At 36.7% G+C, this 13,535-nt stretch overlaps 1 protein-coding gene across 6 annotated transcripts in view; it reads left to right on the forward strand.

The window, feature by feature from the left end:
• The window catches only part of MIA3 (MIA SH3 domain ER export factor 3), a 62,048-nt gene that overhangs the window by 30,370 nt on the left and 18,143 nt on the right, over positions 1–13,535 (forward strand). For 4 of the 6 annotated variants that reach the window (XM_045298298.1, XM_030887743.2, XM_004699926.2 and 1 more), the window contains exons 7-8: positions 6,327–6,458; positions 12,521–12,542. In XM_045298298.1, coding sequence (XP_045154233.1) covers positions 6,327–6,458; positions 12,521–12,542 — 154 coding nt within the window. Of the gene's footprint in view, positions 1–5,001; positions 5,192–6,326; positions 6,459–12,520; positions 12,543–13,535 lie in introns of those variants that run through there. The other 2 variants (XM_030887745.2, XM_013003997.2) reach the window with 2 other exon arrangements.

The following is a 13,535-nucleotide window of genomic DNA, read 5'->3' on the forward strand; positions in this document are numbered from 1 at the left end:
ACCACTGGTCCTGAAGGGATCATCCGCCCTGGATTCCTTGTGTTTCCAGTTCCTATCTGTATCAGTGTACATCCTCTGGTCTAGCCAGACTTGCAAGGTAGAATTCGGATCATGATAGTGGGGGGCAGAAGACGCATTTAAGAACTAGTGGAAAGTTGTATTTTTCATCGTTGCTACATCGCCCCCTGACTGGCTCATCTCCTCCCCGAGACCCCTCTGATTGCTCCATCTTGAGGATCACATGCAGGTTCCTCTTTGGGGGGAGATTTCTGTTTCTTCCTCGTGGGGAGAGGTGTCCCTTCTGGATCACTACTGACCAACTCCTCCTTGGATCTCTTTTTCTTGGGTTTGGGGAGAGCAGAGATAGCGTGAACTTTGCGTGTCTTTTTATGTGAAGTACAGTTCTCATAAATGATATCTAGTCAATCTGCCTTTTAATTGGGGTAATCAGATAATTTCCATTTAATGTGATTACTGATATGGTTAGGTTTACACTTTGCATAGAGACTGGGTGGTAGTTCATTCTGTTTACATAGAGTCACTCTCAGTTGTAACTGACTTGACAGTACCTAGCAACAAAATAATTTAACTGGGAAAACATACCACCATCCATCTCACAGCCCCAAACTCAGAACATTTCACAGGAAACATGAATTAAATCTCTCAAGGATGCTCAAACTGTTGTTTGGATGTGGTGTAAGTAGAAGAGTGTAGAATTCTTTGGGGAAGGATTAGAGTGATGGAAATACTGCCTTCAGAAATGTAAAGATCTAGATGGAGAAGGTGTTGAGAAACAATAGCTTCATATTTGGATAGTTTTGCTTAATAATTAAGCTTTCAATGATTTTGTAGCAGTCTTTTCAGACTTCCATCATACAGAATCATTTTTAATTGATGTACAGCTTCTTAGTATTCCTTGGTTTATTGAACTAGCTTCTGTTGATGGGCATTCTAGTTATTCCAGTCTTTTGCTAATTATAAATAATGCTAGAATGACATAGTTTTGTTTTTATCTTTTTGGCATTTGCCAGTATCTTTAGAATAAGAGTTTTAGTTGTAGGGTGGCTGTGTCAGCATATAAATAAAGTAATTTTAAGAGATGGTGACAAAATTCCTTTAAAAGCGATTATTTTATTTTGTATATTGTTATTGTGTGCCCATGTGACAAAAAACTGCCACCATAGTGTTTTGACTGTAATACTTTTTAACATAATAGCTTTATGTAACATTCACTTTTAGAATGTACAGTTCAATAGTTTTGTGTATATTCATACAGTGACCACCACCGGTTTTTTCATCACTTAAAAGAAACTTCATATTCATGAATAATTATTCTCTGTTTCTCCCTTCCCACTCCACCAAATCTCTAGAACCACTAATAGACTTTTTCTCCCTTTCTATCCAGAATATTCTATTGTGCCTTTGGTCAGAACTATCATTATGTTGCTCGGTACCATCAAGTAGTTCTTCTGGCTTGAGGAGGCTGTGGTTCATGTGGGTTACTAGTCCTGTGGATTAGTTCATCTTTGTTGGTTTAAGTTTTTAAACATTAAGGTTTTTTTTTAATTGTGAATTAGGTAGGGAGTTTATATTTCAAACCATCCGCTCTGAATTCAACAGTTTAAATCATTCATCAATACATATCCCTCCTGTACTATATCCCATCTCTCTTCCTTGATCTCTCTCTTAAGGACCTCCATCCTCCCTTGCACCTGTCAGTGCCTGTCAACCTTCTAGTTTGTTGCTTCATCTCCTTATCCTTGCCTTCACCCTCTTGGTTATCTTCATACCTTTGGTATGCAAGTCTTTGTTTTGGTGTTTATTCTTCTAGTAGTGGTCTCCTACAGCATTTGTCCTTCTGTGATTATGAACTAAACACGCATCATTACTGTTCTCTAGGTCCATCATGTCATGAGGTGCTTCATGGTTTTGTCCTTGTTGTTTTAGCAGTGCATAGTATTCCATCATGTGTACGTACCAAGTTTCTTTATCTATTCTTCTAATGATGAGCATTTGAGTTGTTTCCAAGTTCTTGTGTTGTACTGAACATGGGAGTGCATATGTGTATTCCTATTATGGTTCTTACTTGTTTAGGGTATATGAGGTGGACCCCTTCCCCAACCCTCAATCCCCCCCTCCCACAAGCTATGTATTTAAATTATTTTTCAAAACAACCTTATCACCTTCAAAGTACTCTCCATTACACTTAATACATTTGTCAAATTTGAAATGCCATTTTTGGAAACACTTTTCAAATTCATTTGTTTGAATGGCTGACAGCACCTCCCTCATTTTTTTCTTCATCACTTCTGTGCCATCAAATCGCTGTCCTTTCATGCCCCTCTTCATTCATGGAAACAAAAAGAAGTCACACAGAGCGAGGTCAGGTGAGTAAGGTGTGTGGAGCAAGAGAGGCTTGCTGTTTTTTGCCAAAAACTGGTGCACTGAGATGGCTGCATGAGCAGGTGCATTGTCATGGTGGCAAAATTAGTTCCCCGTCTGCCACAAATCAGACCGTTTTGTCCCACACTATAATGCAATCTTTGCAGAACCTCTAAAGAGAAAGCTTGGTTAACAGTCTGACCTGGTGGAACAAACTCCGAAAGCACTATCTCCCTCACATTAAAAAAAGCAGTGTTTTGGGGGGTTGGGGGCTACCACCCTTGTATATCCAACAAAGGGATTGCTGGATTCTTTTGAAGTTCTGTTCTCATTGGTTTGATTTAGCACTGTACCACTCTGCATGATGGTTATACATGTTTTTAGACCCACCAGCAGTGTATGAAAGTTCCAGTCTCTCTGTACCCTCTCCAGAATTTGTTGTTTTCTGTTTTAATTGGGCTGTTGTTGGTATAAGGTGATAGCTCGTTGTTTTGATTTGCATCTCCCGAGTGGCTAATGATTGTGAGCATTTTTTTATGTTAGCCATTTGGGTGTCACTTTGGTCAACTGTCTGTTCATGTTCAAAATCCCAAAATGGGATTTTGTTTTTTTATTGAAGTATTGCAGTTTTCTATAGATTTTAAAATTTATTCCCTTTGCCACTGTATTGTTGCTAAAAATATATTCCCGTCATTGTGTTCTCTTTTTTACTCTTGATGAAGTCTTTTGATGCACACACGTTTTATTTTTCAGTAGGTCCCAGTCATCTATTTTGCTTTCTAATGTGTATGCTTCTCTTGTTATTTTGATAGTATGTCTGTGGCTTTCCATGAGGCCCTTAAGCTTGCCCCTCTTTTCTCATGATCTTATTGCTTTAAGGCTTAAAGTTTATTTCGGGGAATAGTTTTAGGGTTTCATCTGGTCCCAGTTGCTCCCCCAAATCTAGAGTCCATGAGAATTTGAAATTCTGCTTTGCATTTTCCTTCTTTTGATCAAGATTCTTCTATAGAGTCTTTGGCCAAAATGTTCAGTAATCATATTGGCTGCAAATTTTTAAAAAGCAGATCATTAGTTCTTTCTCCCACAGGCAGCTGGTAGGTGTGAGAATCCTTGTTTCCCCCACATTCTCTCACCAACAATATATTGTTCAATGTGCAGATCTGGTGACAAATGGCATCTCGTACAGGTTTAATTTGCTTTTGTTTTATTATGAGCAGAGACAGAGGAAATTTCCATAAGGTTGTTTCTTGTTCCTGAGAACTATCTCTTCATTTCTTCAGTCCATTTTTCTATAAGTTTGTTAGCCATTGTTTTCTCTATTTTAAAAGAGAAATTTTAGGAATAATAATCCTTTGTCAGTAATGTTACAAATATTTTCTCAAGTTAGCATTGTCAGATTTTCTTATTTTCTATTTTTGTGGAAGAGGCTTAGCAACAGATTTTCTGTTTTGTTTTGTTTAATTATCAGATTTACAAATCTTTTAGTTGCTGCTTCTGAATTTTTAGATATAATTGGGAAGATTTTCTTTACTTATGCATAGAAAAATTTAATCCTTTAAAAAAAAGTATTTGTTTTCATTTTACATATTTAGGTTCCTCACCCATGTGGAATTTAGTGAGAATATCATCTGATTTTATTATTTAGCATATTTATTTACACCAACATTACTTAATTAAAATTCTGTCCCTTCACCCTGTTGATTTTTATTGGATTTCAAGTGTCCAGTGCAGTTGGGTGTATTTAGGGGTTTTCTATAATGTTCCACGATCTGTGTTCAGGGGACAGTACTGTACTGCTGTAATTACAGAACCTGTGCTTTCTACCTCCCTGTATTCCAATGCCCTCTCATTTCGGCGTTTTCCTGTTTGTTCGGGATAGTTTTTCCTGACTTTATATTCAACTTGAAGATTGACAAATATCGTTTGTCAATCTATTGACTTTATAAATATCTTAAGATTGACACATATCATCCCTCCCCCCCTCCCACAACCGCCCACTGTCTTTAACACTCAGACCGTCGTTTCCAGACTATTCTTTATCCGTGTCAAGTATGTAACTTTAAAACATACCCAAAGTGAACCCACTAGCATAGTAATGACACGATTTGAGGGGGGGAGGGGGTCAGCGAGAGTTTAGGAAGGGGTTCGGCAAGATGTGAGAGTGTGAGCACTGGAGGTCCGAAAGGGAAAAGGCAGTTGGGCCTTGGGGTGGACTGGGAAGAGAGCCTGATACTGGGGCCTGCGCCACTAGGCAGATGTCAGCGGAGTGTCACACTGCCCTGCGGCAAGACTCCTGCTCTAGGTGGACTAGAGTGGACCTTCCCCTTTCTTCAGCCCCACCCACAACGTAGGCTCTCGCCCGCTGGGGCCCTTTACCTTTAAATCTCCCTTTTGGGGAACCACCGTGGCCACCTCTTCCTACCTGCTCTCCGTTCTCTCCGCCGTCTGGTCGCTCTCCTCCCCGCCTCGCTCTGCAATTGGCTCCTTCCGAGTCGGCCCCGCCCACGCGCGGCGGCGGGGTCTGATGACGTGTTTCACCCGAGGCGCAGGGTGAAAGTGTAGCCACCCGGGAAGGCGAAGTGCAACCTGCGTCTCCGCCCCGCGGAGCCGGCAGCTTCGGAAGCAGGAAGCTGAAAAACAGGGGGTCCCGGCACCGTTCCCCGGGGAAGTGCCGTCTCCGTTCAGCTGCCTCAGCGCCATGGATTCAGTCCCTGCGACCGTGCCTTCTGTCAGTGTTTCTCCAGGGGACCCGGAGCTGGTGGGACCTCTGTCGGTGCTCTACGCAGCCCTGATAGCGAACCTACTGGAGGTGACCGGCCGTTCCCAGGGAGACCCTAGCTTTCTTTGTCAGGCGGGGAGATGAGTTCCGAGCGGAGTGGGTGCATTGACTGACAGCTTGGGGGTGGAGAGAAATGGAGTGTGTCGGGCCCGTGGCAGGTGGAACGTTGCAATACTGTTTTAGGAAGGCTATTGGTAAGGCATTTGAGTTTTTCTTCATTTATTAGCACAGCACTCAACAATGAGACAGACATTATGTTACATTCTGGTGTGTAGTCTTGAGCAAAACAAAAGCCAAACCTACTGCCATGGTGTCAGTTCCAGTGCATGGCCACTGGGACATGGTAAAATTGCCCCCGAGGGTTTCCAAGGCTGTAAATCTACATGGAAACACTGCTACATCGTTCTCCCACCAAGTGGAACCATGAACCTTCAGTGAGCTGCCAGGTGCTGTAACCACTGCACCAACAGTGTTCCCCAAGCAAAACACACTAGTGTCCTGCCCCTTCCAGTCATTTTCCTAAGATCCCTAAACTGTTGGAATGAGGACAGGATGGGGGTTGTGTTTTGGACAATGGCAAGATGGTAGATGTGGAGGACAGTGGAAAGTGGAAGAGGACAGAAGCAGGCATTTACTTAATGCCCTCTCTTGGACAAAACACTTTTATGGCACTGAGACAGTTAAATTCTGATCAGTTATAAGGAACTGTCTGAACAAACAGCATTTGTCTTTTAAGAGTGGAATAGAATTAGAGTTCAAAATCTTAAAGAGGAATCACACATTATTAGTGTTATTATCAGTAGTTTGTTTTTATTTACACCTATAAAACTTTGATTACTTCAGTGGGTATTTCTGTGTGTGTGTGTCTTGTGTGTTTTAATCCAAGAGAAAAGCATGATTCCAAGGAATTCTAGCCATGTGTTACACAATATAATGTGATAGAGTTTTTGCAAACTGGAAATACCAGCTCAGTTAAAGACATTCAGAAATAAAATGTTTACAAACTGTCAAACAAGAACTAACTATGAGGGTGCCAATTTCCACTGATGAGTCAGAAAGAACCATTGCAGATTTTTTAGATTGAATTTGAATTTTTATGCATGATTATCTGTGACTGCTTTATTGTAAATATCTTTAAAGCTTCCCATTCAAATTTCTGTTTCAGCTGGTTGCTACATTACCTGATGATGTTCGACCTGGGCCTGATTTTTATGGGCTGCCATGGAAACCTGTACTTATCACAATCTTCTTGGGAATTTTTTCATTTGCCATTTTCTTCTGGAGAACCTTCCTTGCTGTGAGTAGATTAAATTAATTTATAGGTGTGTTTTGATTTATAAATACAAAGGCTATTATGTAATCACTTGACCTTTTGTTTCTTTTCAGTTACTAAACACAGTACTAATACTTGCCTATACTCCAAGCTAAGCTTGTAATGTAATCTAATGTAACCTTTATTGGTAGACTTCAGGAAACAAGACATTATGAGTTCAAATCCTAATGGAAAAATGTCAATTTATATGGAAATGTAAAAATTAAATAGTATCAGATGGGCATATATACACTATTAGTAGAATCAGTAACAATTGTGAGGGTGCTTGACACAATCGATGGATGTGTGGATTGTGATAAGAGTTGTACAAGCCCCCAATAAAATGATTTTAAAAAAACTCTAAGGACGTCACAGGGCCAGGCATTGTATTGTTTTGTTGAACATAGGGGCACTATGAGTCAGACTGACTGAGCAACACTTAATAACAACAACAATATTGGAAGTTTGTAATACCATAACTGATCAGCTAAATATAGGAGCCCTGGTGGTGTAGTGGTCATGAGTTGGGCTGCAACCACCCGATGAGAAAGACAGGATGTTCTACTCCCGTACAGAGTTAACAGTCTCGACAACTTACAGGGGCAGTTCTACTCTGTTCTTAGGATCGCTGTGAGCCGTCACCTTCTCAGTGGCAGTGAGTTTGATTTTTGGAATTAATCAATTACTATCCTAAATAACTAATCAAGATCTCCTACAAGGACATTTAAAAGGATAGTATATATTACAGGGAAAACTTGGCAGTAACCTGAATGATCCATAGTAAGAATCATTGTGTGTCCATATAGTGAGATACTAGATAGTTCTTAAATTTTGTATTTTTCAAAGACATTAAGGAACAGAAAATGCTCATAATTTAATGTTGTGGAAAAAAGGAGAAATCAGTATTTTCAAATATAGATAAATTGTATATTCTTTAATCTTACACAGAAAAATTATTACCAGGAAATGCTACAAAAAATAAAAATACTTATATCTTGAAACAGGTGATTTTTAAATTATTTTTCTGTTATATATTTTCTAATGTGACCAATTACAATTGTGCTTAGAAAATATCTTTTTATTTAGAAATACAGATTACATAGTATCCAAAGGCACTATTAAATTTTTTATTCCTTTGAGTCATTTTTTTCTCTGGAGGGTCTATTTTTAAGGAGCTCTTGTAGTGCTGACATGTAAATATTGGGCTGCTGATCACAAGGTGACAGTGCAAAGCCCTAGCTGCTGCACAGGAGAAAAATAAGGCTATCCTTAAAATCCTATACAGGATTTTGACTCTATGAGTCAGAAGCAACTGATGACAGTGGTGCAGTTTATTTGAATATGTATTTATGTATGCTGATTTATGTATACCGAGGATTGTACTAGCAGCATGTCTTGAGTCTTTTTTTTTTAACTCATGCATTTTTTTGGAGATAGTTTATTTTTTCACAGCCAATGTGCCAACCATATTATGTGCATCATAGCTCACGAAAGACAGTGAGCAGTTGGCAAGCCATATAATGTATGTGTTGTTTATGTAAGACAGTATTTTAAAATGAAAATAGCTTACTATATTTCTGGTGATAGTAATAATCACTATCATAATCAACCTATCGAGCATTTTATACTCCAGATTCCTTACATGTGCTACTCCAGATCTGTTGTTATCTCTGTAGACTCATTTGGGCAGTTACAGAATTTCATTCCATATAAATGAAATCACACATTACATACTCTAATCTGTTTGACTTCTTCCACTCATTGTGAGGTGTAGCAGTAGTTTAATTCCTTTTATTGTTAGTAGTAAAGTTTTGTCTATTCATCTGTGATATATATAAAACTTCTATCTTGTGTTTTTCACTTATAAGAACTTTACTATATTCTTATAAACTAATGACATTTTTTTTAAATAGAAAGAACTAACTGGTTTTGTGATTAAATTAATCTATACATGCCCATTCTAGAAAAAACTGAAAGCATAGATTAAAACTGTCTATTACCAGAGAGGCTATAATTGTCGATTCTGGGCTAAATATATTTCCAGATAGCCTTCTGTATAGCTATCGTTCCAATTTTAGATAAATTATATTTTATTATCCATACTGTTTTTCGCTTTCAGAGTGTTATTTATACGTAATCATTTTTTAATCATTTCATAATAATTAAAATGTTACACTAATGTTAGACTTTAAAATTAGTTCAGATTTTTTTACTGCTATAAATAAATAACTGAAATAGGAGGAAAAACAACTGGGAATATGAAATTTACAAAAAAGTGGACCAATAGAATTAAAAAGAAAACATGTTTTTCTTTTTTTTAAACTCACCCATGTTTTTCTTTATGCCTTTGTAATTGTTTGTTTTGATTAATGTTGGATTACGTTTTAAAAAAACAATTATTTTAGGATTAAATATTATGATTATGTATAGCTTTAATTTTCTTCTTTGGCATCACAAAATTTACTTTCATTTAGAAATATACATTCCTATAGAAAATACAGGAAGATTCCAAAACCAAAAATGAGGATCAAGTAACCCATTACCCAGAAATATTTTTACCCATGCTAATGAGTTTTATTTGCCTTTTTTTTCCTCCTTCTCCATTTCTTCTCCAAATAGCCATATTTATGTAGAAGCTGCATATATATATTTGATTTATATGTATACACACAATCTGGTTAGACAATATTTGATGATATATATGTCTGAAATCCCAACCACCTAAATTTTTTTATATTAAAAGTTTAGGGTACATCCAATGGTTTGTAATAACTAAGAGGTGCTACCCTGCGACACACATCAAAATTGATCATTACTGGGAGGGAGGGAAAAAAAAAGAAAATACTAACTTTACTGCATTATTAGGTTGAAGATGTTTCAGTGTACCTGGGAATGTACTCTAATATTTTTAATTCATAGAAGGGCACACTGTACACTATATACTAGGTAAAGCATTTGACTTTTAGTAAATGCAAATCGTATTTAATTGTTAAACTTTTATACAAATTTGACTTAAAGATGGGTTTAGGAACAGAACTCATTTGCATATAAATTGGCATTCTATTTGCATATAATGTGGTGTTTACACAACTTCAAATCATCTAACAGTCAAAACATCCATCATCTATCATGGGTGCATGACTTTACATCCTCCTATGTAGCAAGCACTCTATTGTGTAGCTTTTTATTACCAAGTTAGGAGTATATTGTATACTTTTGCCTTTTAAATTATTTGAAAATTTAGTTATGTTTTAGAAACAGTATTTTTAAAAACTAATGCATTTTCAATCATATATATGTATATATAGGTTTATCATAGTATAGCCATTTCTCTATTGTTGAGCATTTGTTTCTAGCTTTTTGCTCAGTAAGAATATTTTAGTGAACAACATTGCATATAAATTTTTTTCTGTGTTTTGTGTTTCTTTGGAACTCTTCCTAGAATTATTGTCGGACCACAAAGTTCGGCCAGTGTGTACTTCGAATTAGTACCCTTTGATTCATATTGTTAGCTGGTGAAAGCATGCAGATTTCTTGCGTGTTTCTATTTATACATTGTATTTTTTAGGTAAATTGAAGTGTTCATTTCTAATAACAGAAAAAGAAACCTGTCATCTATACTTTATGCAGTATAAACACAACTGGTTGTTCTTAACATTCATTTTTCACACTTCTAGTGCCTAGTAGTTCATACTCAGGAGGCCAGCTCTAGAGAGAACATTCTCTCTGCCTGTCAGTTCTGCGAAGCGCCCTTGTCTCTGCCACTTCGGTTCCTTGGCTCCTTGGTGATTTCCATGGGCATAGCATTCCCCTCTCGTCGTTTCCTTCTCAGTACCTGATCTGCGCATTTCATATTTTGAAGATGATTGGTTTAAGATGTATTCACACTAATATATGGCATATTAACATAACAAGGAAAACGCTTCTCAAATGGGATTATATCCACATGTTTTGGGGGGGACACAATTTGAGTCCATTACAACCTGATACCTGGTTATTGTGGGTTTTTACCTGAAATGTCATTAATTCATAATGCATTCTTACGTGACATTGGGATTTCTCACTTCATGCAGAATCTTGCTTATATGTTATTTCTGTCTTAAAAATGGACATCTTCACCTCTGTCAACACATCCAACCAGTCTTTGGACTTTTCTTTCTGTAATTGAGATTCTTTTAACTATATTAATTCAGGACATAATAGGACCATAGTATATTGGTGAGTTTCATAATATCTCTGTGGAACAATTATGCATAAATGAACTTTGTAGATGAAAAACTTACAACTGAAGCTTTAAAAGTGACAAAAGCACTGGATGCAAATCTTTCTAAAAATTTAATGCTTTTAAAATTTCCCGTTAGGCATATTAGTTTTAATGTCCCCTTAAACAATTGATTTTAAAATCACTTAAAAGGGAAGAATTTCCACTCGTACCCCCACCGCCACCCTCCGCCAATTTCTATGAGGAATCCATTGACCTCATGGGGCTTTCCCTCCGAGGAAGAAAAGAGGGACACTAGGTGGCTAGAAGGAGCAAAAGTGGAAACTGTTTATATTTCCTACCCTCACTTTATTCTCTCAAAAACTTTAGCACCTGTTTAGATTTTTACATGGTTATATCAGCTTTATGCCCTGACCTTTGCTCATCAGTCTTGGCATTTGACTTTTGGAACCCTGTTCCTACTCTCAGTTGCAAACTCCTTCCTCTTCCTCACTTTCTTCCACTTGCGGGTTTAGATTAAAGGGGACAAAGAATGCTTGACGTCTCCATGGCAAGGCTAGGACATTAGAGAAACAGTGTTGTAATTCTGAATGCATTTTCCTATAACCTTATTAAAATACTCAATGCTTAGATACTGAAATAATCTGAGCTATCACGGATTACTATGATCTGAATATCTGATCATCATATCATATGGTATCATATGAACTTATGATCTGGTCTGAATATCTGATCATATATAGCACTTGACAGGGGAAATGTATTCTGATCTTCAAAGAAATAAACTCAAGACTCCCTGCCATCAAGTCAGTTCTGACTCTGTAGTACCTCTTTATTGTTTAGATGCTGCTGCGTACATTTTATTATCACATAATTCCGTGATGTCATTGAGGGAGCCAGTGTTTGGGAGATGTTTTTTTTTTTGCCTGTACATGAAATTGTCATTTCTATTGTGGTTCCTGCATTTTTTCCTGGCAGTCTTTCTGTACATTTCAGATTTGATGACAATACTTTCAGTGGGCAGGGAAAATCAGATGATGTGGGTTCTTAGAATTATTTTAAAGTTCATCATTAGGCAACTTTTTAAGTAGAATTTTTAAAACATGCTCTCTTTTTTTGCCTACATTTAATGCTTTATGTCCCTACATTATATTAAAAATTCACACACAAATGAAAATGGAAAAACTGCCAATACACGATTTCTGCCCCCTATTATTTTCTTTATTTTAGTTTTATTGGCACTAATCTCCATATCATACAATTCAATACTTAAATCATATCGAGAATTGTACAATCATTACCACAATCAATTTTAGAACACTTTCTAATTTTTTATGGTTAAATCGCTTTTAAAATGAGTTGTATAAATATGCTTTTAATAAGTAGAAAGAGAAGTATCTAAGTGCAAAGATTATGTTTTTAATTCTATTTTGTCTAAGACTTTTTGAATTATCACTGTTTCTGAAACTCATTTTAACTATTTGGGGTTGCCAAAGAAATTATTTTAGATAAATGACTAATTAGAGTATTTACATGTTATAAAAATGCCTCATTTCTGTTATTAAAGTACTTGGCTATTAACCCTGATGTTCATTCACTAGATTTATAGACATTCCTTTGTTTGCAAAATCAGGTAGTTTTTCTTAGAAAATATTAAAGAACTACCACTGCCAATTTGATATTCTTTTATAATTCTCTTAATTTATGTTGCTGAACCAAACTACTGTGGTTTTCATTTGGTTTTGATCTTGACTGTTTTACTAGGAACTAATATTTTTATTAATGAAATGATTTTGATATAAAATTTAATTTCTTTCTCTTCTAGGTAAAGAGTAGAGTATATCAAGGTAAAATTTTAAGCATATTTTGTTATTTATATTCTTTCATTTTTGGAATTTGTTGTGCATTTTATTTAAAGTAGAAATAGATGCAGTATCTCCTGGTGTGTGATACTAACTTCTGAAAATGTTGTTACACCACTAACTGACATGGAAATGTGAGGGATGGACAGTGGGAGTAGAAGAGACAATTAGTTTAATTTGGGGTGGATTACTTTGAAGGACTAGGCGAACATTTGAGTAGAGTGTTTAAGGAGGCAATTGACTGTATATATTACAAAGAGAGTTTAAAGTTTGAAGGGTAAGAGGAGTATGTTATACAGGGCTTAGGAAATAAGTAAAGATTAAGAAAACAATCTGCCTGTCAAGAAGCTCATGACCTTGTGGCAGGCACAGATAACTACAGGCATTGTGTGTACCTTAAAAAAAAGTTGTCCTCCAGTAGAATCTGTCTCAGGATGGTTCTTGTGTCTAAAGAGTAAAACTGTGTCCATAGGATTTTTCTTGGCTTATTATTTTGGAAGTAGATTGCCAGGTCTTCCGTCTGAGGCACCTGTGAGTCTGGAAATTAGTGTGGCTTACACTATTTGAAATAAGATCCCTGTGGAAATGTGAGTAAGCAAGCACTAAAGAATACTGGGTTTAAATTTAGATGAAGAGAAATTCTAGAGAGGGAGATTTGGAAGCAATTGGAAGAAAGATAGTAGAGGAGATGGAGCTAACTGAATAGTAGCACATAGATCGATGCATGCTGGCTTGTAAACATTTAGTGGAAAATGGATAAGTCATATGAATAGTAAGAATTGATGCTAAATATAATTTAAACTAGCAGAATTTATAACTTCACTTGTACAGCCGTCAAATTTGGTTGACATGAGTTGGAATTGGCCAAATGGCAACTAGTTAGGCTGATTTGACTTCATTTTGGCCTTGATAACGTCACTGTCTACACAACCACTGTGGTCAGTGGGTTAGACAGAGCATTTGCCAGACGGTTGTTTT

The sequence above is a fragment of the Echinops telfairi genome, unplaced genomic scaffold (assembly GCF_000313985.2).
Source record: "Echinops telfairi isolate 266 unplaced genomic scaffold, ASM31398v2 ScPeMD7_7424;HRSCAF=8462, whole genome shotgun sequence".
Taxonomy (NCBI): Eukaryota; Metazoa; Chordata; class Mammalia; order Afrosoricida; family Tenrecidae; genus Echinops; species Echinops telfairi.